This window comes from Momordica charantia, assembly GCF_013281855.1.
Source record: "Momordica charantia cultivar OHB3-1 chromosome 4 unlocalized genomic scaffold, Mcharantia_2.0 BLBB01000004.1, whole genome shotgun sequence".
Classification (NCBI taxonomy): Eukaryota; Viridiplantae; Streptophyta; class Magnoliopsida; order Cucurbitales; family Cucurbitaceae; genus Momordica; species Momordica charantia.
In genome coordinates this window covers 21,115,940-21,140,704 of record NW_028275162.1, presented here as the reverse complement: position 1 = coordinate 21,140,704, position 24,765 = coordinate 21,115,940, and the positions used below count along the sequence as shown (strand labels likewise).

The window sequence follows — 24,765 nt, the reverse complement described above, 5'->3', positions numbered from 1 at the left end:
CAATATAGTTTGGTGCGGCTGGCCAGGACTGGAGCCAGAAATCAAATATAAACTGGCTATACTAAATCCTGCTATTTTTTTTCTTTTTTTTAAGCGCAACAAGTAAGGATCGAAGATTCGAACTCACGACCTCTTAATCAAATATTTATGTCAATTACTGCTAAACTAAACTCAAGTTAACTAAATACTTCTAGTCAAACGTGCAAAAATTTGAAGTGGTTGATATTTCTCTATTTATATTACACATATGAGCCAATTTTAGAATCTCATCTTTCCAACATAATTCCTATTAATGCTTGAAATCGATATTCAAACCTTCGATCAAGATTTAAACTTCAACCAAGAGACATTGCAATTGAGATTTATTCAATGTGATGGCATGGTTATAAAATTTTAACTTTAACTTATATGGGAGCAAAAGCACTCTAAGTTATAATCTTAATCATTGAGTTTAGAAGTACCATAGAAGAAGTACCGAAAAATAATTTTGAAAAAAAAGAAGTCAATTTCTTTGTTATCATAACATTTTCCTTAAACATGAAGCTCGAAGCTCTAACTGCTAGAGTGAAAAGCATTTTAATAGCTAAAAAGTATGACCAAATATAAGTGGTTCATTATTTAAAATATTTTAAATTAAAATGGCTATAATTAAAGTAGTTTTTGTTAAATGCAGAATGCACATACATGTCTAGGATGCATCTACAAATATGTAAAAATCTGGGATAGAAAATAAACGCCTCATTTAACCTGTTGCCAGCAGTTAAAAGAGAATAGAAGTGTTCCACAACAAAAATGAAAACCAAAAAAGACACATAATTTCATGAGTGCCCACTGTAAACAAAGAATCAAAACACCAATTCAAGAAACTTCTTTCAATTGGCTTGATCATGCAATGTGAGGACTTCTGAACATGAATTTTTAATTATCTTACACCTCCTACATCATTCTGTAGTGACATACCCACTATTATTTGTCTCACAGGCACCAAAGACCAAACATGCTATAATTTCAACTTCTTTCATATATTCCATGATTTAAGATTTGGTTCAATCCACAACACAGTTGCATCTTGTCAAAATCACAAGAACAAGAGATTGTGGCATTCAAGTCACTCTAAAAGTCAGGCTAGGAGGAAAAGAAGGGATACCTCTGAGAAGTCCAGATTGTTTAAAAAATTCTCGAGAAGATGCCATGGTAACCATTGATCTTCTACAGCAGAATGTACAATCTCGATTCCAACTGTTGGCTTCATTCACAAAGAAAAAAGTGAGACAATGGTTTATTATTATTTGCACAAAGGTCAAACTACATCAGGCAACGACTTCATGATGGAATTATTTCCTGCAGGTCCAGTAGTAATATGAGAACTGCTCACTAAATAAATAACTTCAAACAAGCCTTCAACTTCAGTGCTAAACTAATGTTGCGAGCTAACAAGCCACCATGCCTAACCTTTGCCAGCCCTGCTATCAAATACACGCTTCCATTCATATGTTATGTATCCTTTACCACATGTAGACGACAAACAGACTAATTTACAAAGAAAAGGAAAGGGAACCACACCTAGTATAACTAATTTCTGAATTCAAGGAACCTGGTGAAATGAAAGCACACTTGGTGAATCAATTCTCACTATGACGTCATCCTCAGCACCTGATTCCTCACTTGAATCATCTCTTGTGTTGCTCGCATTAGGAACTCGGTTTTCTTGTGGAGGTCCAACGGGGTTTATTGGTAACTTTCTTGCATCAAGCCTCTTTTTCATTGTGGCAGATCCTTCTGATTTGACAGATGGAAGGGGAACACCTTTATATGAAGGAATTGCAGGATTTGACTGGCTAAGAGATGGTCCGGCAACATTGCTTGGAACACTCTTAGTCCGCTGACGAACATCGACCTTGCAGAAAGACATGAGGAAATCAAAACCAAATTGTAATGAAAGAAATATTATGAAAAACTAAAAACTACCAGTCCATTATCTGTGGTAGCCAAAGAATACCTTTTACTAGGTAGAGTAACAAAGAGTACTGAAGAATAATTAAGAAAAACACGTAGAATCCCTAAGAAGAAATCTTGTTCTTATCAAATACCCAAATGGAAAATAATGCCAAACGGAACTTAATAACTATGTTGAGATTAAGAGGATGTACTTATAAAGTGAAGTCTGACATATTACAATTGAACATACCATGCTACCGTATATGCTTAGCTGCATTGCCTTTGCAGACAAGCTATCGGCTGGACGCTCAGTTCTTTCAAAGTTCTGCTTCTGCGGTGGTCTTGGCTTGAAGAACTGTTCGGGCCAACTCATGAGACCAGAATGATCTCTGCTCAGAGATCTTTGAGGGTGATCGACAGAATGTATAAATGATGACGACCGATTCAGATTATTATCAGATTGAAGGGCAGAAATGTCAAAAACGATTACTCTTGATCTTGTTTCAACTTCATACCAGGAGCCTTGATGAGAAAAACTAGAACCACTCATCCCTGTTAGAATCAATTCAATAGCAAATATTAACAATTGTTTTCTTCTATGCACATGAAAAATTCAGGATAAGCATCCACTGTAAGTAACATAAAGAGTTATTCCAGGATCTAAGTCTTATCAAATAATTTGTTCAAGTTCTTCGCTAGTTATCATCACTAAATAAAGAAATTCAATGAGAACTAGTTAAGAAGAGTATTAATTACAAGTAAAAATACTACAGGTGCTAGTCAATTTGTAGGTGAAAATACACATAGGTAGCCACATTCAACCAACATTGTAACAGCAGTTTTAGCAAAGCGATTCCACATGGGCAGAAACAACTATCAATTCCAGCACTCCATTTCACTAACCTGACAACTACAATATTTCCATTGAGGTCCCATGCGTTTATTTGCTTCATTTGTACAAGTTTAAAAACACTTTCGATGTTCATGCGGGAACTGTAGATAAAGATAATGACAATTGTTGCAGGCAAATATTCGCAGTTCTTACTAACTTATTTTTAGAGTCGTTAATTTTGTTATATTTTATCTTGTTTGGATGCAATTTATCTCTATATTAAACAAATCTAGAAGTAGAAAGTTTAAATTGGAGATTATTTTTTTATAGTCTGTTAGTTTAAACTCTTGAGCCTTCAAGTTTAATTTAAATTCATAAATAATGTCTGTAGTCTAGTTCCCATGTAATATAAAATCAGCCCTTCCTCTCCATGGGGCTATGGCTGAAACGTTATAGAGTTCTGATAGGAACCAGAAGCAAATCCCCTTTTATTCATTTTTTAACGTCTTATAATATCTCCTCAGATACACCTTCAAATTTCAATAAGGCTGCTAGCAGCAACTTCAACCACTGTTAGTATTTCCCTAACTGGATGTCTCTGATTTGAGGGCAAGAAAATTTTCAGAGTGGGAGCCCTCTTTCAAGGATCAACAGTTGCCTCTCAACTCCATCCAACTCTGCAATGGTTAACATCAGTCCTATTCAAGCCAAGCAAGATCATCTCCTTCCACAGAAAAGAGTTATCACTTCAAATCGATTCCATCTCCCAGCTTATTCACGTGGAAGTATTGCTCCACCCTGTACATCTAGCTGTTCAAATCTATCCAATCAGATATGGGCGTCTCCAATTTTCTACTCTTCCTTCCTACTTTTGTTACTCCTATTACTAAGTCAAGCACTTCACTTGTTCGAGAAGATCCAACTCCAACAGTCAATTCTCTTATCATTTGGATCCATTCTGGTCTGAAGAGTTTCCTCTTTAATCATTACTTCCACTAATTTTAGGTAAAAGTTCAAATTTTACCCTTTACTTAGGTCCAAGTTAATTTTACCCTTAATTTTTAATTTCATCCTACACATGATTAAGTGATGCAATTTAAACCCTATACTTGGATAACTAGTGTAATTAATACCCTCAATTAATCAACTTTCCATTTTTATAAGATTTGTGACTAGCTATGGGTATTCTTAAGGTTGGACAAGAATATTTTTGTGGGTATAGATCCTTCCAATTGTGTTGGGTGCTTTTAGCTAGTTGAATTTGAACATTTTATTGCTAAGTTTGAGTGCTTTCTATTTACTTGATTTTGTTTCTGGTTTAGAGTATTTTGATGATTGGGTTTGGACATTTAAATGACATGATTTTGGGTATTTTGTTAGTTGACTTTTGTATGATTTTATTTCATTTTATTATTATTTTTTTAGTACAACATGTAGGGGTGGAGATTCGAATTCACGATTTTTTGGTCGGAAATAGGTACCTTAACCAGTTGAGTTATGCTCAGGTTAGCGACTTTTGTATGATTTATTGTTAGTTCATGGAAAATTTTATAATTAAGTTTTGAGGAGGTATTAATTGCGAACAATCATTCAAGCTTAGATTTTAATTAATCTTGTAAGTTGAAGCTTCAAATTTGCCAAACTGAGCTAATTACAGGGGTAGAAAATTAAATTCTCCCATGGTTCTTCTCGCACTTCTGACAACTCATTCAACACCATTTGATCCCCAATAACTTTACTACTACAGCTTCCAATCTTTGATTCGTTCTTTTTGCTAGGGAACACTCCTTGTTCACAAACTGCTACGAAACATGTTCATAAGAATTAGAAGCAAGTTCATAGTATCAAAAGGAAAATTATAATGCCAACTACAGAGTAAATATTCAAAAGTTTCCCCTCTCTCTTCTTGAGCCCAATCTATTTCGTATTCACCACCTAATAATTAAGTTATCCTTACTACTCCTGTAGTTTATTATCCAAACAAGAAATTAGTCCATATAGTTTACTGTCATTCAAAATAGCAGACAATAATAGTTTGATTACCTGAGTTTTCCATATTATGGAAGCTCTGATTCCCATGCGAAGAGAACAACACAGCAGGTGATGTTATCAGTTCCTCTTGGATGCCATGACTTCTGATAAATCCTTCTAATAAAAAGCCAATAGAATGGCGTGCAATTTCTATTCTTTCTCCTGCTATATATGTGGTCATTGTTGACCTTTCAACAACAAGAACTCTTAGATCTCTCATTTCCATTTTCTCGAATACTTGTGGAAGCAAAAGTTTGGCAAGAACAATGGAACTTTCCTGGAAGAAAACTCAACCAAAATAAGCATTGACAATTCTACTGATACATAATAACTTAATAAGTACGACAAATCTATGCGCCTTAAACACAATGGCTTCAAGTCTCCTGTTAGATCTAAATAACGGGATATCATAATGGATGAAACTCCATTATTTACTATTCAACGCTTGATAGGAAGTCAGGATCCGTAACAACAGTACTAGCAATGACAAAGTTCTGTGCTCAATGGAAATACCTGCCATAAGAAGTCTTCAACTGAAGGATCCGATCTAAGTACTGAGAGAATCTTGTCATGTTCAATAAAAAAACAGAGAACCACAGAACCTGTAATCATGTCACATATGCATGGCTTCCCAGTAAGCAATTCATACAGGCCTAAAGTACTTCCATGAGTAAATGTGGGATGCAAGGAGAACTTGTTTCTTGTGCTCTTACTTGCCCACTGGAATGAAAAAATTAAAATAAAACAAAGGGATAGGAAAGTAAAACTTACAATCAGCAAATCAGAAATGAAATAAACATGACATGATAAAATAAAAATCCTCCTACCTTCACCACTCCATTGGATATAAGCCAAACACCACTAAGCTTTGAACCTTCCTTGTAAAGCGTCACGCCACGTAGTTTCATTACTTCTTTCGTTGAAACTTCAAGTGGTTCACGCACTAAAGGAGGAAGTGCCCCAAGAAATGGATGTGCACTAATTAAGTTGCGCATTTTTGGAACCTTTACCAGAGGAGGATTTCTTAGAAGCCTTTTCAAGTCAGTCTGCAATGAATTAAGCGGCACTTTTTAAACAATATAATACCGAGCGGTAACACGATTTCAACCAAAAATAATTGATAGAAAGATCAGGAGAACCTGCACAGCATCATGAAGATGCAACATCTCTTTCTCTTCTAGTAGGCCAACCTTCTCTAGATTTTGTACATACTCAATTAAATGGTTGAGCACTGAATATGTTACTTGTCTAGTTTTAACAACACGCAGAACCTGAAAAGAAGTTTCCAAATAAGCATGTAATAGCAACTTGATAAGAGTTATAAATCGTGGGTAACTAACCAAAAAATGAGCAAAATGAAATGAACACATTATTACTTCTATCTATATACGAGCCAGCTCTCCTTTGGACTCTTTTCTATAGGGGAACAAATACCGCCGATAAAATCCAAAGGAAGCTTCCTCATTGGACCCTTTCCCCTTCAGTTTGTACCATGTGCATTAACAGCACGGAAACAGTGGATCATCTCTTCCTTCATTCTGCGTTCACTACTAGGGCTTGGAACTACGTAGCTTCTCTTTTTGATCTTGCAATCTGTGTTCCTAGGAGGATTGATGATTTTGTAGCGGAAGGTTTTGGTGGCTTCAGACTCAAAGGAAAAGCGTATGTTCTTTGGAATTGTGCAGCTAAAGCTCTTTTGTGGTTGCTATGGAAGGAACAAAACAATAGACTTTTTGAAGAGAAAGAGGCCTCTTTTTGACTCTTTTAGTGTGAATATTAAGCTTATAGCTTCTTGGTGGGCTTCGACTCACAAGAAGGTTTTTTGTAACTATGGTTTCTTTTTGATTTATCAAAGTTGGAACTCCTTGATTGTATAGTTTCCTCGGGGAGGGTCCCCTCGACCCTCTGCCACTAGGCTGTTCTGTTTGTCTCCGGGCTTCTTTTGATTCTGAATACAATCCCATTGTTTCTTATCAAAAAAAATATATACGATCCAGCTCTCTAAAACTTTTTCTTTTTTTTAATTTTCCGGAATCGATGCCGTGTGGCTTACACTTGTGGATCCCTATAACCGAGGCTCGTTGCCTGGCCGTGACCAGAGTTCATTCCGAATAAATTATAACATGGAAATCGTTCCGGAAGGTGTCTAACTGTTTGCTATAAAATGAATTTGAATAACTGGTGGCTGTTAGTATCACTAAGTCAAGTGGACAGTGAGAAGGGAGGTTTTTTAGAGCATAAACCAAATGGGTTTTGAATAAAGGGAGACACCTACCAGCAAGTAGCTTTTATCTCATTCATTAGAGTCATAAGTTATGCACATATATGAGAGCCTAAAGTAGTATGTTGTAAAACTACAATCAAAGTATTTTTTAATACAAAAAAGGTGGAAGATCTGCCAAAGCTAACGGATTACGGAAAGAACCTACCTATTTTCAAAAAAAAAAGAACCTTCCAATTAGCCAAAAGGCAAAAGATAAGTTAATCCATCGTTTGAAAAGGACGATAAGCACTTACCCCAAGCTAAAGCGAGGGTAAGAACTTGAATTCCAAAAATAATCAAAGGAGACGACTTTCTTGTCAAAGATGCGGTCATCCCTTTCTGACCATAACATCCAAAAAATGACCTAGATACATAAAGCCATAGAGGCACTTTTTCTTTTTTTGGAAGGATGGCACACCAAAACAGAACAAAGGAGGATATATGCGTTGCACTTCTCAACCAAAGATAGCCAAAATGAAGAACCATAATTTCTATAACTAAGATATTCACATCAATATAGAATAACATACATGTCTAACACTCCCCTTCAACTTGGAGAAAATATTATAATCATATCATATCCAAGTTGGTACAAGAATAGTTTATTGAAGCTCCATTGATAAATTTGTGTAGTATCTCTATAGTCTGCAACTCTGCATGTATCTTATACAGACTAAGCCTTGTTATATTCACACGGAGAGAATTATAATCAACTTCAATATTTTTTACTCATGAAATATAGGATAAAAGTAATATGAAAGGTGGCTTGATGTTACATCAAAGTGGGCAACCAAAATCACATATTCAAAGCATGTTCAAGTGGTCTGACGGTGCCGAACACTGAGTGCTCAAAATAGAATATCTGTGCCTTGTACAAAACCAGCTTGGGCTGTACTCTAAGCCCTAGGAGTATACCCATACAGTGGGCAGTCTAATGAACTAATTATCTGTTGATCCTTCACCAACCCAGGTATTTGATTCTTTCTTTTACGTCTTATAGAGAGAGAACAAAAGTTGGCTAAGGCTATGAGGGGAATAAAATGATATTAAAGCCAACGGCAAATATGAAAAGGGATAGCTCTTTTTTGAAATTGATCTAATACCACATAATCATAAATAATAAAGCTTAGTATCTTTCAAAGTTAGCTAAAGAATGTATGAAACACATGCAGAAAATATAGATTGAAAAATAAGCATGGATAAAAGAATGTGGCAAAGCAGTCTCTAGTTAATGTATGCTCTTTGTTAGATATCCCGTGATAAATGATCCTAACTCATTAACTTAAGCTTTTGGGTTCATCGGTCATTTATTCATATTTAATATGGTATCAGAGTAGGAGGTTCTGTGTTCGAACTTGTTTCCTCCCTATGTAATATTCATTTCTACTTGCTGGGCCTTGTGCATTTTTCCAAGTCCACAAGTGAAGGAGAGTATTAGATATCCAATATAAATGATTAAAATTATCCTAACCCATTAGATTAAGTTTTTGGGTTCATTGGTCGTTTATTCATGTTTAATACTCTTAACAAACAAAACAAAGAGAAATTTGTCCATGACAATGAACACGTACTATAACTGACCAAAACTTGCCCATGAAACATCCATACCAAACTTACAAACCTGAGGAAATGTCTCACGAACATCTTCCAAAAACTTTCGTGCTTCTTCACCTTCAACCTCACTTTCATTAACAACGGTAGAAGCAATAGCACTATCACCTGAAATATCATACAAGTACATGTTTATACATCATGTAGAATTTAAACTAACAAAATGATCATAAAAATAGAGCATTTCTAATGTCAAGAAAATTTGAACAAGGATCTAGATTCAGAGCTCTTCAAGTGGCTCACAGTAAGAAACCAAACTCAAAGTACAGAAGATTGAGATTTTCATGATAAGGTAGAGGCAGAAGAATGCTTCCAAATAGCTCCACCTTTGTTGAACTAGATTCATGACAACTTCATCAAAATTGACGAAAGTGAATGAGTTTTGACTAGGAAAGATATTTAGTAGCATGAAAAAGTTGATTCAATTGTCCAATGCAATGATGTAAAATATTTTCAATTAGGAAAAGTAAAAAGTACTTGGGGAATGTTTGGCAATCAATTTATATCATTACCGAGAAAAAAAAAATAGAAAATCATGTTCCTTTCCTGAACTCATCATATAGTGAACCATGTGATAATGCCAACTTTGCAACATGAGATAACCAACTGGAAAACAGATTTTTGAGGAAATAAAAAATGCACAAAATAAAGTAGAAAAAGTGTGCACACGACGCTAAATAATTGATTACAGAACTGATCAACGGCTTATTTTAATAATTACCACTAGATGACCATACATACGACATTACAGGGATTCCTTGTGCCAGGTTTCTATACTTGAGATATGAGACATTTCTTTTACTTTAATGAGAAAAGGTTTAAGTGGAACATAATTGACTAGGTGTAGAACTTGGAAGCAATTTGTTTTTCACTCCATATTTTGTAAACCTCATCCTCCGGAGGCAAGATACAGCAAGTAGATTGACTAAGTTCCTCATAAAAAGAGGGGAAAAAAAAGATCTACTGGCCACATATAAGGTCCATGAATTAAATTCCTTAGCAACTACTTGAATAATGCTATCATTCTTAAAGACATTCTGGTCCACAGGAAATGTATCCTTTAGTTTAGCATACAAGTTAGCCAAGGGAAAGTAGGGAGAAAAACCTACAAAAAATTCCTAGCCATCACAATGGAAGGTAGTTAGTTACCTATAAACTCATGAAGCTGTCGTCTTGCAATTCTATGTGCACGGAGAAATGCTGCACAAATATAACATGCTGATTCCAATCTTTCCACGGTGAAATACGTGACCAACTTCGGAGGGAAAATGCTTGTCTGAAGGAACTTATAATAATTTGGAAAGTGGACATTAGCTCTTAAACCTTTCCAATCACATAAGGGCTCATTTGCAACCAAATCAAGGGCTTCATCCACAGATTGCATCAAGATATTTGCAGTAGTTTGCGTTATTCTTCCCTCGTCAAGCATCCCCCAGTAAGCAGCTTGAACACCTAAAGATAAAGAACTTTTTTAGTTAATTGAGAGACACACTCGCATAGAATTAAGTGTAAAAGCAGAGAGCCAGATTCAAGAAAATATGGCACATATAAGTAACTAAACTTCTGTTTGACTTTGATATAGGTGAGCCGTTTACTAGTTTGGTTCAATAAATTTCAACAAAAAGTAAAAACTACTAACTAGAAAAAGTTTGGAAAGAAACACATCAATATTAAATAAACGTAGAGGAAACAACTAATCAAAATCACCTTGACAAATTTAATAAAATGAAGAGCTCGTCATTTAAAAAAAATTTGATATCTAAGTCCTTGAGTAAAGTACGCCAACTTGTGATCCTTTTAGCTGATAGCCTTGACAATTTGCAGAAAATATTATATTCATTTATACCCCATAAAGTACAATTACAATCAAGACGCAAGGAGGATGTTTCTACACACAAGGGAGACCAATGGGTAAACTTTTACAAGGAAAAGGAGCCAATCAAGGGAGAGAGATGGAGAAAGATATAAGGAAAAAATGAACAAAACTTGATAGACTGAGAATGTGCTTTCTCTTTTTCTCTGAGGGAAACAAAATTTTTTCATTGATGAAATAAAAATTACAAAAGCGTAGCAACAACTTACATGGAAAAAACCAACGAAAGGGCTGAGAATGTGCACTCAACAGTCAGGGTTCAGTCATTTAGCCCCATCAGGCTTATGTCCTTGGATTGTACATGTTAAGTTTCTAATACTTCGGCAGCTGTTAGTATTTAGCCCATTGGGCTCCAACCTTAGACTTCACACATAAGGCTGGTAGTCAAGCCTATCTTATCTGACACTTGACGAGTTCTATCATGTATAGATTCTTATTTTATTTTGACACATTTATCTTCCATTTACTGTTGTATTTTCTCTCATCTTCTGTAAATTAAAAATATGTTCGACAGCTCTGTATTTAGGGTAAATTTAGTCTTTTACTTCTGCCATTTCTCTATTTCATAAGCTGTTCAATCTGTATCTTTTGAAGTAATGAATTTGATCCAAGAACTGCGTACTTTATCTTTTATCAAAGCAGAAGTCCAAAAGTATTACTATGAAATGAATCTGGTACCTACCTTACCAATTATAAAAAAAAAATGACATTTTCAAGGTTAACATGGTTAAATCAAGAAAATGCCAGAATATTTTAATTTTGCACATAGCAAAATTAATAAATAAATAGACAAGCAGTGCCAAGTGCAACAAACATAAGCTAACTTTACCATTCAAAAGTCGCATACGAATGTCTCTCACATTCATAGAGTGAACATTTTGGTCGCTTTCAAATGCATTGTGCGGGTGCAGTGGTTCCCCCTCCACATGACTGAGACTTGTTATATATCTTTTCACCGTAGGCCAGTCAGCAGGTCCCAATTCCTCATCATCTCCAAGATCTCCAAAGGCCTCCAATGCTTTGTTCAACATTTCATATTTTGTATAGTCCAATATGCGTTTCTATAATGATAAGACAAATATAAAGAACAAGAGAAAAATACCAGTTGTCTTGATCTTTCTATTTATTGAAAAATTCATTAAGAAATGTTGGTCAAAAAGCTTTGTTATAAACTCACTTTAACAAACAAGCTAAATCTACCTACAGAGATCTACTGAATAATTAAGAGATTATGGATAATTTCATTAGCATTTAAGATTTAACTGAAGATTCCTTCATTATCCAAGGAGAATGGAGATTAGGTTGCATTTGTTTGATGGACATGAGAATGAAAGGGATCGGAGACCCCTTAGTTCCAATTTACTAGGTTTCTCTATGTCAAGTTTAAAAATAACCCCTTTTTTTCTTCCAGCACATCCAATAGCGAACAACTTCCTTGGCAATTAAAATGGGCATTTAGGATATACCTTCCCGCAAAAGCTGATTGGTAGATAGAAATGGTGTTGGGCAGCACATGGTAGATAGAAATGGTGCGGAAGCACATGTTAAGCCTCTCAACTATAACTTTGACAAGACTTGGTTGCATTGTACCTATCTGTCTGAAAAAACTATTTTATTTCTTCTTGGAAAGAATTATGACAAGATGCCAATTTGTCCACCATCAATATTTGCAGACTGCTTACAACTAAAGTGGACGATTGAAACTGAACAAACCATATGTAGGAATTTCCAAATTTGAAGGAGGAGGGGCGGGGGGAAATTTTGAGAATTGAAAGTTTGAAACCGCCCTTGGAAATTGCCAAAATGAATGGTTGAAGAATTATACGGGCAATCTATATGGCTATAATGAAAGCTGTCAAATCATCCCTGCAAGGCATCTACCTTGTAGGTGAGCTTTAAATGAAGACCTTTGATAATGTATTCATTTTTTGTAAGATTAAATAATCTACATGTTTACGAATAAATAACTGAAATGCAAAAAAATTAATAGAAAATAGAATTTTAAAACAAGTAGACCGAGAGACAGAAGATAAAAGCCAAAGGACATAAACGAGGAAAAAGAAGATACAAAAGTTGCACTCAAAAGATCAAATAGAGTTTCACCTTAGCCACAGAGAGCTTGTCCATATTCAGAAGATGTAAAATGAATTGTGTGGTTGAACCATTTACAATAAGTGTCAAGAATACAATTCCACCCGTGAAAAAAACGAACTGCAAAGAAGAAAAGTGCCACCAAATGTAAGCTTGTCATTTAGTAATCCCCTATTCTGATTCCAAGATTAATATAAATTCTGGAAGGTGTTACATATTAAAAGCTCCAACTACTAACCAGAGTTCCAGTTTCTGAACTGATGTACAACGACTGGTCACTTGATCGCTGAAACGAAAAAGTTTACAAATTAGACCAAAATGCATTTAAAGAATTATAATGCTACAATGGTGCGGGAACTAAAACTCGATAATATCATAAAAATCATTGAGGAATGAAGTAAATTTGCTTAAAATATTGATGAGCTATACAAGAATAATGTCATTGGACATGAGACTATGGAACAGGAATCCAGGTCATAAACAAAAGGTCTTCAATTACAGCCCAGATTTCTGAATTGTCACACAACTACATAGAACAAACATCTGCAAGACTAGAAGGTTCGTAGGCTAAGGGAGCATTAGATGAATGTTCAATTACCACTTACCCCCAAAGCTTAAAATCTTAAATTAGAGTGAACTTGATGTTTATTTTATCCTCAACACAACCTTTTGTTTGCAAGCTCAAATCTTAAGTTAATTAATAAAGTCGAATATGTACCTTTTTTTTTTATATCTATGAGTATCTGGGCCAGCTTGCATGTGCAATGATGATATTTGAATAAGTAACATAATAAAAATTTAAACTTATTGAGAATTACTACAAGTTCAAAAGCTAAAACTATTAGATATGATTAGGTTTGGTCATTTTACGTCAACGAGATATCAACTTCACATGCAAAGGTTGAAATGTAAGTTCATGCCATATCCTTTATACTTCTTATCTTGAATAATACGAATTTCCACTCAAATTTTGCTCATACTTCAACTAGATGGAAATAGTTTGTGACGAGATTCATTTTCTCCATTATACTTCCCACATTTGTGTTAGACCTCCTATCAATCAAGTGTACGTGAGAAAGAGGGACAGTAAAAATGGGAACTAAGTTAGTTCCTATTTTTATGGTTAATCATGTTTTAGTTTCTATTTTTATGGTTCAATCATGTTTTAAATTTTTTTTTTTTAGTTCTAACAATTTGCTTTTGTTTCCTATTGAGTTAAAAAAACCTCAAGAAAAATGATGTATCTTATACCATATTGAAATTTTAGTTCTTTTATCCTAGCGATTTGTGAAGTATTTTAATTGTCACCAAGAAAATCAAAATGCTAGTAAATGGAAACACGTGTTAATGTGCTTACTTAGGTGAGAAGACGATCAGTTTATGAATATAGATTGAAGATGCAGTATTGGCATTGATTTCAAAAGCTTGCCTTAACTGACAGTGAAAGTGACAGAGCAACAGCTCCACGCAGACCTGACCATATCAGTATTGTAGCTTCTCTCAAATCCAAGCCATATCCAAAATACCGAAGAAATGGATACAGTACTCCAACAACTATAACTCGAGAAGCTTGCACATAGACATAAAGCAGAATGAGGAAGCCCCATGAAGTTCCTGTAAAATAAAAATAGTGCTTGAGCCTTGGAAAAGCAAATGATTAGATCCACGCAGTAGATATATCTAAAATAGAACATGTAAGCACAAATATTGAAGAGCCATCTTCTCCTATATTATCAATTGAACAAAAGTATTAACGCAACAAAACCACATGATAGTAACACTAGCCCTCGTTAAACATTCGCAACTAAATCTTACCCTTACTCTCTCCCTCAACTTCCTTTCTTTTCTTTCTACTTCCTTTCTATTCTCGAGGCATTTCTAATTGATGCAGTGTGATTAGGAGTAATATTGTAATTTTGTTTGAGTTTGTTTTTTGTTGTTCGTTTCTAGTTGTTAATTGTTTTTAGATAGTTTCTTAATCTATGGGATGATATCCTGTACTCTTCAGTATCTTACTAGATTTTGAATGTTACTAAATACTTTCGAGTATTCTTGAAGATTATTCTCTTAATTGCTAGATTGCATCATTTTGGTATGAAAGCAAGACCAAATAGCCTGATTTAAGAACAAGACAGTAAGCAAGAATCAGGCAACGGAAAATGAAGGTTTCTGGATGGTATAATATTGTCCACTTTGTGCATAAGTCCTCGTAGCTTTGATTTTAATTTCACCCAGAAGTCCTCGTACCAATGGAGATCTTATCCCTCACTTATATGTCTATGATCTTCCTCTTTCCTATCTAATATGGGACTTTAGTCACATTCCCAACAATGACAAACAAGGCAAAAAACAGACTTTTTGGCACACTAGACAGTCACCTTTCCCTCTTTCTTCCAAAGATATTACCACTCACTTCATTGGAAAAATGCCACCAAATAGGCATACAACTGTATGATAACAGGACTTTATCCCCCCGGACCAATAATTCCGTAAATAGCAAATAAATGACTCCATTGAAAATCAGCAAAAGATAAATGTAACTATAAGTGATCCACAAATTCCCCATCCAAGACACACAAACAGCATATCTGCAGAACCAAACCAAAAAATGTGAACAATTTTTGGAAGTATATCATTTGTCATGGTTCCTACAAAAGCCAATGATATTAAGATGAGTTATATCATCTCCATCACTTTCAATTCCCAAGTTTCACGGTGCTTATATCTGTACTTGTCGAGAAAAGGAAAAAGCTTTTATGGAGTGAGCTTACCATCATCAAGAATTCCTTTGCTTCCAAGAACTCCTTCAGCTATAACAACTCCACTGCAAAAGCACATTATTGCTTAATTTATTAATAACAACTGTGGTACTTTTAGCAGGAAGTAACTACTTTTGTCGAACACAGCGAAGAAAATTTAAATAAAAGACTGGAATTAGAGGACATGTAATGGAAACTCTTATACTCTATAACTGCTTTCAAGGCAAGAAGTTAGATGGACTAACTAGCTCGTGGGTTTTATTTTATTAGAACTTACTGGCTTATGAATTAGACTGAGAAGAGTATGCAGATTGACTATTCGAAATGCAATTAAAAGTGACTAACTCATGCAATAATGTAGAAAAATAGGATCGCTCCTAAAAAAGAACAATGATAATGTAAGACTACTTGCAACAAGAAACCAATCCTGCAAAAGGGCCTTTGTGATTCTCTTAGCCATATTTTCTCAAACCTCAAAATGTCCCTTCCTGAGAGGAAATTGTCACTTGTTTCGTGCCTCTTGAGGAACTTTCCAATTTCCATCATCTCATACTTAAATTAGATATATGGATAATTAACTATAGGATATGAAATTAGCATTTTCAGAATAAATATATTACCACTTTTTAGTAAAGAAAAACGTTTGATAAAATGACCAAGAACCTAATCCACGCTACAAGCTTCATTCTGTGATTATAGTGTTCGAACGTATTTTAAGGCATTTCTTTTCTCATCCCAAAGGAATTAAAGGGAGGAAAAGCCATACTGAGAGTGGGATGGTACAGTTAATGTCGCATTCTGGAAAAATAAAGCTCAGGAGGAAATTCCCAAGAGTCTTTGAGATTTTACAAAATAAAGATATGTCAGAGTTTGAAGCTAGGATAATTCAAGATCGTGGAAAGATTTTGTGAAAAGAAACCTAAAGGATTAGTGCTGGGTGATATTTTGTTGCTTTAATACTGGTTAAGCGTTTCAGTTGTTGAAAGAGAAGATAAAAAGAAGTTGGCACTTGGATGCAGGTAATTTTTCAGTTAGGCCTTCCTTTACTCCCCACACCCAACTCAAATTTGAAAATCAATCTCATCTCATTCCTCCACTGCAACCTCATCAATCTCATTAATTATTTTACAATTTTATTTTTTCTTTGTTTATTAGTACTACTAATAATTTTACTTCTAATAAAAATTTATAAACTTTTATTGTGATTTTATTATAAAATATTAAAGATTTCTATTTAATTCCACTCTGTTATTATTCATTAATATTAATAAAATTGCTAAATAGAATTCATTATTATTATTCTTTTAGTAAAGAATTCATTATTATTAAATCTTAGAACAATAAAATTTAATGATTTTTTATATTAATTAGGGTTGTTCTAATAAAAATTGTATTAATCTTTTTTTATTGATGTAATTTTATTTTAATTATTTATTATTTGTTAATATTAAATACCGTGTTATAATTAAAATATTTATTATCAATAAAATAGTCATAAAATAAAATAAATTTTATTATTGTTTAATTAAAAATAATATTAGCACACCTTTTATTTGTAATTAGCAAGAAATAAGAAAAGGCATTCTAATAATTGTTATATATTTAATTTCTATTCTTATTTCAGATAGTTTTTATCAGTGAATTTTTTATTCAAATTCAACAAATTTCTAGTAAATATTAAACAACATCAAATAAATAACATTCTCATTTTAATTGATTTCCATTCCAATTCCCATCAAGTGAAGATCTCACTTCATTGTTTAAAGCATTGGCAGGCGGCCTTTCTATACCAAAGAGCATTGTTTATGCTTTGTGGAAAGTTAAATGCCCCATAAAAATTGTGGTATCTACTCCTTTCATTAAAGTCGGAGGTTCAAACTCTCATACCCGTACTGAAAAAAATGCCCCATAAAAGTTATTCCATTCTTTACTTGCACAAATTTCTAACTATCCCTTATAACCATCCATATGCACTAACTCACTTACAGCCTAATTAAGCTCCAATGCCTATCATTCATAGGTATTAGATCATATCACATTCACAAGCTCAGTGACTGGAGCATCATTGGCATCAAGGGCATGCCAGCGAAAAAAAGTGGTGGAGCATTCACAAACCAACCAAATAAGCTTGCAAAAATAGGAGAAAACATCTACTCACTCCAACCTTTATGTCATTCACCAAATAGAAGAGAAACAAGCATGCTCAAGTCAAGCTCTCACCTCAATATGAAAATTAATGTATTCGCTATGTAAGCAACCATTTCCCTGGGAAAAAAATAATTGAAATAAAAAATTAATCCATGTTTTTTGACAAGTAAAATTAATTGGATGTGATCTTGTCAACCTACATAAAATATGCATATATGTGTCAAATGACAGTGGAAATTTTTTACCAATATAAATATAAAAATAATGCAAATGTTCTTTTCTTTCCATCACAAAGATAACACAGAGTCGGATACTCAAGTTCATTCCTTCAAGGGCTTCAGGGAGGGATGATAATGATTAATGAGGTCAAACATTTTCATATCCAGTCTACAATCATTATTTGATCCACATTCAAATAACCATTATTAAACTACTACAAGCAATTACTGTAATTATGGCCTTAGAAAGACTTACCAGGCGAGCAAGCATGATTAAAACCTGGGTTACATGGATGACTCCCCACCATAAAACCTGACACACAAGCAGTCTTGATAGAGAAGGTTTTAAAAATAACCGGTACTTGTAACCTCCCCCACCCCACTTTTAAACAATTTCTGCTATTTGTATTACTCGCTCATCTAGGTCTGATACCAATGATTGGGATTTGGGAATTTAAAAACTTCGCATTGTGCGCAAATAATTAAAAAAAAAAAAGACTTCTTTTTTCCTCTCGCTTAAGCCCGAGGACTGGACATAATATGTGAGTGTGCTAAATTCATGAACTGTGAAATGGATAAGCTTTTTAACAATGACGAACAAATTAGATCAGAAGATAAAGAGGAGACAATAATCACGATGGAACAGTATACCAAAAATGATGTAAGCTTTGTTGACCATCGCCCTTAAAAGCTGTTCTTGCTACTGCAGCATAAAACCTGGTAAAATACTGTAACATCAGGAATCATATCATCGAAATTCAGATGGCATAGCATATAATCAGGCAAATAAACTTACATTCCTAAAGTCATCACCGCCAAAACACCTGAAACATCAGCTCCCTCTTGAGCCTATCATAAATATGACAAGAATCCCATACAAGATAAGAGGAAAGCCCAAAATAATTAAATAAAATAAATGATCGAAGAAACCAATTTGAAATCTTATTTATAAAATTATTTGACTACAGTTTGCTAGTAAAAATTATTTATTGAAAAAAAGAGATATAAGCCTATATCAATAGAATCACAAAGCAACTCCTTCAATAGAATGATATGTCGATTGTCTTAAAGAATATCAAAAATTATAATTAATTAATCAATCTCGGCAAAATGAAGTATTCAAGAAACCAAAGGAACAAATAATACAAATGGGGAGGGGAAGATGAGGAACAACCCAACCGAAAGGAGCTCAGAAAAAGCTACTCCTGTTAGCTTCAATAAAAAATTTTGAATGTCATTAAACTAGAAACAGTACAACAAGAGGAACCCAAAAGGATAACAAGAACCCAATTTTCGAAAAAAAAAAATTACGATTATCATGTAAGACTCTAAAATTCTCACTCCAAAGTACTTAATAAATAGCTCTAATTTATCCAAATCACTTTAGCTCTTCTCTTAAAAGGATGACCAAATAATGGTGGGCATATGTTGTCATTGGGACTCGGAGAAAAGCACCAGCTCAAACCAAACACCTTTAGTAGCCTTGTCCAGCATTCACAGGCCCTCCTATAATATGAAGCCTGCAATTAGCTTTGTGTAAATTTTTGTCCTTGGTGGTAAGGGATTAGCTTGGTGACCACTCATGGCAAACTTGTCTAACTTCTTCCAGCATGGAGCTTGGATGGGCTTCCCATTTGGTATTAAGACTTGGAGCCCAATCTAGTGACTGAAGGAGACTAATAAGACTGGATGGACTGGCCGATCCTAACATCATTTATGAGGAGCCGGATGACGAAGTCTCCTTCCTTACGTAAAGATGTCTCCAATGCGACTCTCCTGCAAGAACCATTTTTTCTATTGCAATATTTTTTGCAGCTTTCTTCAAGGAGAACACACAAAAGCACCCTAACATCCACTGCCAATTATCTTTTTACTTGTTAGGATAAAACATTTTTCGGTAAAGCTAAAAGTTTATCTCATTCCACAATTTCTACTTTTGAAAGTTGTCTTTTCAAGTGCAAGTCCCACCCCCCAGACACATTTATTTTATCTCCTTGTACAACAGTTATGCCCAACAAAAAAGCTTAAGAAACTTAGTGCTAAGCGGCTAGTACCCAAATCAAAAGTCCCCCAAGTCAAAAGAAACTTAGTACTCACAAGTCAGTCTGAAAATTTATACGTTCTCCTTTACCCAAATCAAAGCAGACAAGTGATTAATTAGATTCCAGAAGCTGAAATGAACATCCAAATGCATCTACTCATTCTAATACTTCGTTTCAGAGTAAACCAGCCAGAAGGAACATTGCCATTCTTCTTATCAGTTACCTTGGGCCATAAGGAGTCTACCTCCATTAGAGAATTCCAAAAACCATTCAGCAACCAGCACTACATTCTAAGTTTCTTAAACCCAATGCATTGAAAGTAATTCAATTCCAAATTACAATATCCATTACAAGACTAATGAGAGAGAGAGAGAGAGAGAGAGAGAGAGGGTCACATACAGTGAAGTAAGAGATATAGCTCACAGCAACGGTTAGTGCAATCTCTATCACTGTGTCGTTGAAGATGAACCCGAGCCATAAGACAGATGCAATCCCAAAAGCAAGACCAATTCCCACACTGGTTTTTAAAACATCAGCAAGACATGATTACAAGGACCATCCGATAATAAAGTTGAAAATCTACAATTTCTGGCTCAAATGATCAAATAGAACAAAAAGGGAAATGGTAATAAGAAGCTGGCCTAATGCACAAATATAATAAGGAAGAAAATGGTACATACGCCCCCAGCGAGACTTGCGTGAGATATTTGATTATAGCTCCCCAGTTAAAGCTCTTTCCAAGGACCATTTGGTAAAAGAGTTGATAAACCACAATTGCTGTTCTGGATGTTGAAATTAAACATTTTAAAAGAGGACCAGAATAATGAATAGATGAAATATTTAGTCTTTTCAAACCTATTAGTGTAACGACTTATTTGAAAAATAGTTTATTTAAAGGATCAAAATTAAAAAATAATTCAAAATTATACCCATCATTCATCAAGGATTCTCCTTCTATTATCGTATTCAGTTTTTTACTTGCACCTAGCTCTTTCAATAGGGCTACAACAGCCACAGGATCTGTGGCACTCAGAAGTCCCCCAAGCAACAATGATGTTTTCCAATTCCAATTATATGGAAAAGTGAGCTGTGGTAGGGCATCAAAAATTAATTACATATACATAGAGTAATTCTTACTATCTGAACTGATAGTCTGGTGATACCTTGAAAGCAGATCCAAGCAAGAAGGTTGAAATTAAAACACCTGGACCAGCTAATAAGATCATTTGCGCCATACACCTCTGCACCAAAGTTGCAAGAAATTAAGTGGGGCAGCATAAAGCATAGGCATGTGAAACTAGCTTTGTGCACTCACCTTGATTCTCTTATAAGCCAAAGTTTCACATTCAAGAGGGTTCAAGGGTTCGTAGTTGCTTGCATATAGAAGTGAAGCTATGAGTGGATGGGTTAGGACTAGACTAGGTTCCATCCTCCTCCGAGATAAGTTCAGATTGTCACATTCAAGGTGGAGAATGGCATGGATGACAATTCACACAAGCTAGCAGAGATTAAGGCCTTACCGAGCCATGCTGGCAAGCCCTTTATTTGTTTATAGTATTATGTCCATAGTGAGATTAATTTATCAAGATAACTTAAGGCGAGTTCCTTTTTTTTTTCTTGTGTGTGTGTTTATATGTGTGTCTGTGAGTGGTGAAACTGACGTAGGGATATCCATGTAATTGTGTAAGCTGTTATTCTGTTAATAGAAGCCATTAGTTGTAATGTTAAATGAGTTATCTACCACTGAACTAATGTAGCTTTTGAACTGCCATTAGCCCATTTGGATGGCAGATCAATTTGTATACAAATTTTCAGATACATCGAGGCAGATTAATATTGGTGCTACTGGAACAACTCTAGAGAGTCCGAAGTTCTTAGAAGACAAGTCCATTCAGAACGTATTCTTCAAAAATAATTAGATAAAGTGATTTGTCCAAAGAAGTATATAAGTTCTCTTGACAACAAGTTAAGTTAAAAGCAGGATGATAGTTTAAGAAAGCATAAACTGGCACCTTTATTTGGTGCACTTCCATTGAAAATGAACTCTCGAACAGCAGAGCAGGAAGGAAAACAGCCAACAACAGATCAGGATCAATTCTTGCCCCTGCAGTTTAGAAGCATTGAACCTGTTTTAACAGCTACGACTGATATTTTTAGACAGCACTAATCGATGATGAGGATGAGAAGTAAAAGGACAAACTTACAGAGACGAATGCCATCCCCTATCTTTCCCAATCGATGATGTGTGCCATATTCTGCGCATTATTACAGTTTGAGGAAAGAAAAGCATTGAGCGAGTCGTAGAAGTGTGGGCGAATGACAAATTAAAAGCATATACATAAATATAAATACAGAGCGAGAGAGAGCTAGCAATTTAATCATTCAGAAATGCAGTAATGGACCAACAGCAGATAATTTCATCGTGCCTACCATATTTAAATCAAACTCATATTTTAGGCATCTATCATAACCTTGAAATAAAAAAAACGGATACTGGATTTCATTGCAAGAGAACGAGAAACCACAGAGCAACCAGAAGGTGGACAACAAGTGGAGAATTTCAGTCAACTCCCGATATAAAAATACTGTTGAGGCTGCATACTTGATTTTATACTTCTCCTGTTAATCCACTCACTTGATTCAATTTTCCTACGATCTACTCTCTTCCCAACCAATCGAACTTATTCCATTCTTTTCCGGAAAATATTCCTTAGCGTTTAATTTTCACAACAGCTAGTTCAGAACTCAGGTATGATCTAAAATCCATGAAAACTAAAATTACACAATTAAAGAACAGTAAACAAGTAAATGAATACTGACTATGAACGATTAAATTTCCAAAATCTATGGCAACTGAAAGTATTAAGTCGCAACAATGAGCGAGCAAAGACCAGCAGAATACGAGGAATAACAAAAACAATCAAAATGAATGAAGGGAAGAGGCGCGAACCAATGGATCCAAGAACTATGCCAAGAACTAGCAAGGCAACGGTATAAGGAACTCTGGTGCCTCGCAATAGATGTCTGCAAGCAATCCCAAGCACCAAACTAAGTCCTACAAACAGCACGGCATCGGTTGGATTCCAATCGGATGAACCAGCAGCTCCCTCTTCCAGGTCCCGGTGTGGAAACAGGTCCAGCAATTCTACTCCCGCCATTAAAAGATTTTGCAGTCTACTCTTCTTCTTTCTCCTTCACTAAATTTAACGACCAGGATTTTGGTTACAGATTTTATGTACTCTGGAGCTCAGCTCTTTTTCTCTTTTCTAGTCGGCTCTCTCTCTCTCCCTCTCCCTCCGGATGCGCAGCTCAAGCATGCACGAAACTCAAAAGTAGCCGAAACCAGACAATTTTAGTAATGCGAATTAACAACGGAAAATAAGAAAATATATATAGTAAGTAAATAAATAACAAGAAGTATCTTTAATCTAGCATCTAATAATTACGAGATAAGTTACAAACATGAGCATATTTCTAGTTGAATCATACCTGTTGGAGCAAAACGTCGAAGGTTCTAATGTTTTTTTAGTTCAACAGGCGAAAGTAAAGGATTTGAATTCACGAATACCAAGATAAATTCGAACTCACCTCATCGGAGATAGGTTTGAACTCACACAACATAGGTTACATATGACAATTAATTATATTAATTTTTTTAAGAATTACGGTGGCTATTTATAAAATTAACCTGAGATATGCTCAAAGGTAATTGACACTTCTCTATGATCAACAGGTCTTGAGTTTAAATTTCCAACTCATGATACTTTAATCATCAATTTCGATTTTAATTTTTTTAGTTCAACAAATATGGTTTAGAGGATTAAATATTGAATTTTATGGAAGATAATTCTTTGATCTTAAGGAAACGAGTAGATGTTATTTGGCTGTGATTTAATACTTTTTCAATCAACAATATGTGGAAATGAGAATTCGAATGACTTTTCAAATTTTATCAGATATATATTTTTCAACCGATTAAGATATGTAAGGTTGCATGATGTGTTTATAAAATTATAATATTCACATAATGACATTATGTTTTTTGAAGCATGTGGTTGATATTCTTGATGGTAAATATTGTATAAAAGGAGAATAAATTAAAGGCGCACACTATATTCACTTTCGCCACAAACCTTTCTTTCTTTCCTAAAGCTGATTTGCTTACTTTAGAGTCAGACAAGACTCTCACCGAACCAAATTCTTTTATTTTAGTATAAAAATGTAGCATATAGATTTACGTATTTTATACCTTAAACAAGGAGATATTTTACTATTCAGCTATGTTCATATTAACATTCAATACAAAATTTATAATTTCAATATTTACCAATTTTTGAGTATAATATAAGAAGGTGAAATTTGAAAATAAAAGAAGACATTTGTTTTTATAAATATCATAACTTAAAGTTGAACTATTTAAAGTTAAAATTGGTTGAGTAGTTCTCAAGCTAAATTTAAAGAATTTAGAGATAACAAAAACAAATTGTGGCGGTGGTCAAAATTTATGAGTAGGTCTATCATTGTAGTCTAAACAAGTCTAAACATTATTCGTATTAAAAATGAAAAAAAAAAAAAAAAAGCCTAGTGCATACCACATTCACATGACTACATGAGATGTGGATCTATACATATAATATAGTTTGGCTATTTGTTTTGTAGTTTAAATATTATATATCAATAAAAATAAAGTCCGTTCGGTTTTTAGTGAATAGAAAATAGTAATTATTTACAAATAGAAAAAATAATAATAAAGGTAAAATTACAAATTTACAAATTTGACACTAGTTCATATGGTTTGACTTAATTTCAAATTAGTCTCAATTTAGTTCCAAATTATTTTCAATGATTTCAAAAATTTCAATTTGATCTCCATAAATCAATCCACAAATCGTTATTATTTTTTTTTTCAAACATACAAAAATCGTTCTTATTAATCGTTACAATATTGATAATTTTTTT

General features: G+C 34.3%; 1 protein-coding gene across 4 annotated transcripts; it reads right to left on the bottom strand.

The window, feature by feature from the left end:
- Positions 1-1,267: 1,267 nt before the first annotated feature.
- On the bottom strand, positions 1,268-23,168 carry LOC111015590 (sodium/hydrogen exchanger 8). 4 transcript variants are annotated; one of them, XM_022290668.2, is made up of 23 exons: positions 22,757-23,168; positions 22,011-22,061; positions 21,819-21,910; positions 20,970-21,047; positions 20,736-20,893; positions 20,487-20,588; positions 20,206-20,323; positions 18,561-18,613; positions 18,416-18,481; positions 17,619-17,663; positions 15,411-15,463; positions 14,069-14,253; positions 12,878-12,925; positions 12,652-12,759; positions 11,378-11,609; positions 9,825-10,127; positions 8,686-8,783; positions 5,941-6,072; positions 5,629-5,847; positions 5,315-5,521; positions 4,814-5,078; positions 2,189-2,490; positions 1,268-1,897 (listed from the first exon to the last, which is right to left on the bottom strand). In XM_022290668.2, exons 1-23 carry the CDS (start codon positions 22,962-22,964, stop codon positions 1,586-1,588), a joined length of 3,435 nt encoding a protein of 1,144 aa, XP_022146360.1. In that variant the 5' UTR covers positions 22,965-23,168; the 3' UTR covers positions 1,268-1,585. The 4 variants fall into 4 exon arrangements, with proteins under 4 accessions (XP_022146360.1, XP_022146361.1, XP_087978447.1 ...); XM_022290669.2 differs by lacking the exon at positions 17,619-17,663; XM_088122321.1 differs by lacking the exon at positions 22,757-23,168 and having other exon boundaries at positions 21,819-21,932; positions 22,011-22,045.
- Between the last annotated feature and the right edge of the window lie 1,597 nt (positions 23,169-24,765).

Excerpts from the sequence above, each read along its gene's own strand:
- LOC111015590 (XM_022290668.2), bottom strand. The coding sequence starts at position 22,964 with ATGGCGGGAGTAGAATTGCTGGACCTGTTTCCACACCGGGACCTGGAA. Across the intron at positions 18,614-20,205 it reads GCTATATCTCTTACTTCACT|GCTCAAGAGGGAGCTGATGT; the intron begins GTATGTGACCCT and ends TATTTATGATAG. Across the intron at positions 17,664-18,415 it reads CAAAGCTTACATCATTTTTG|GGAAATGGTTGCTTACATAG; the intron begins GTATACTGTTCC and ends TTTTTTTCCCAG.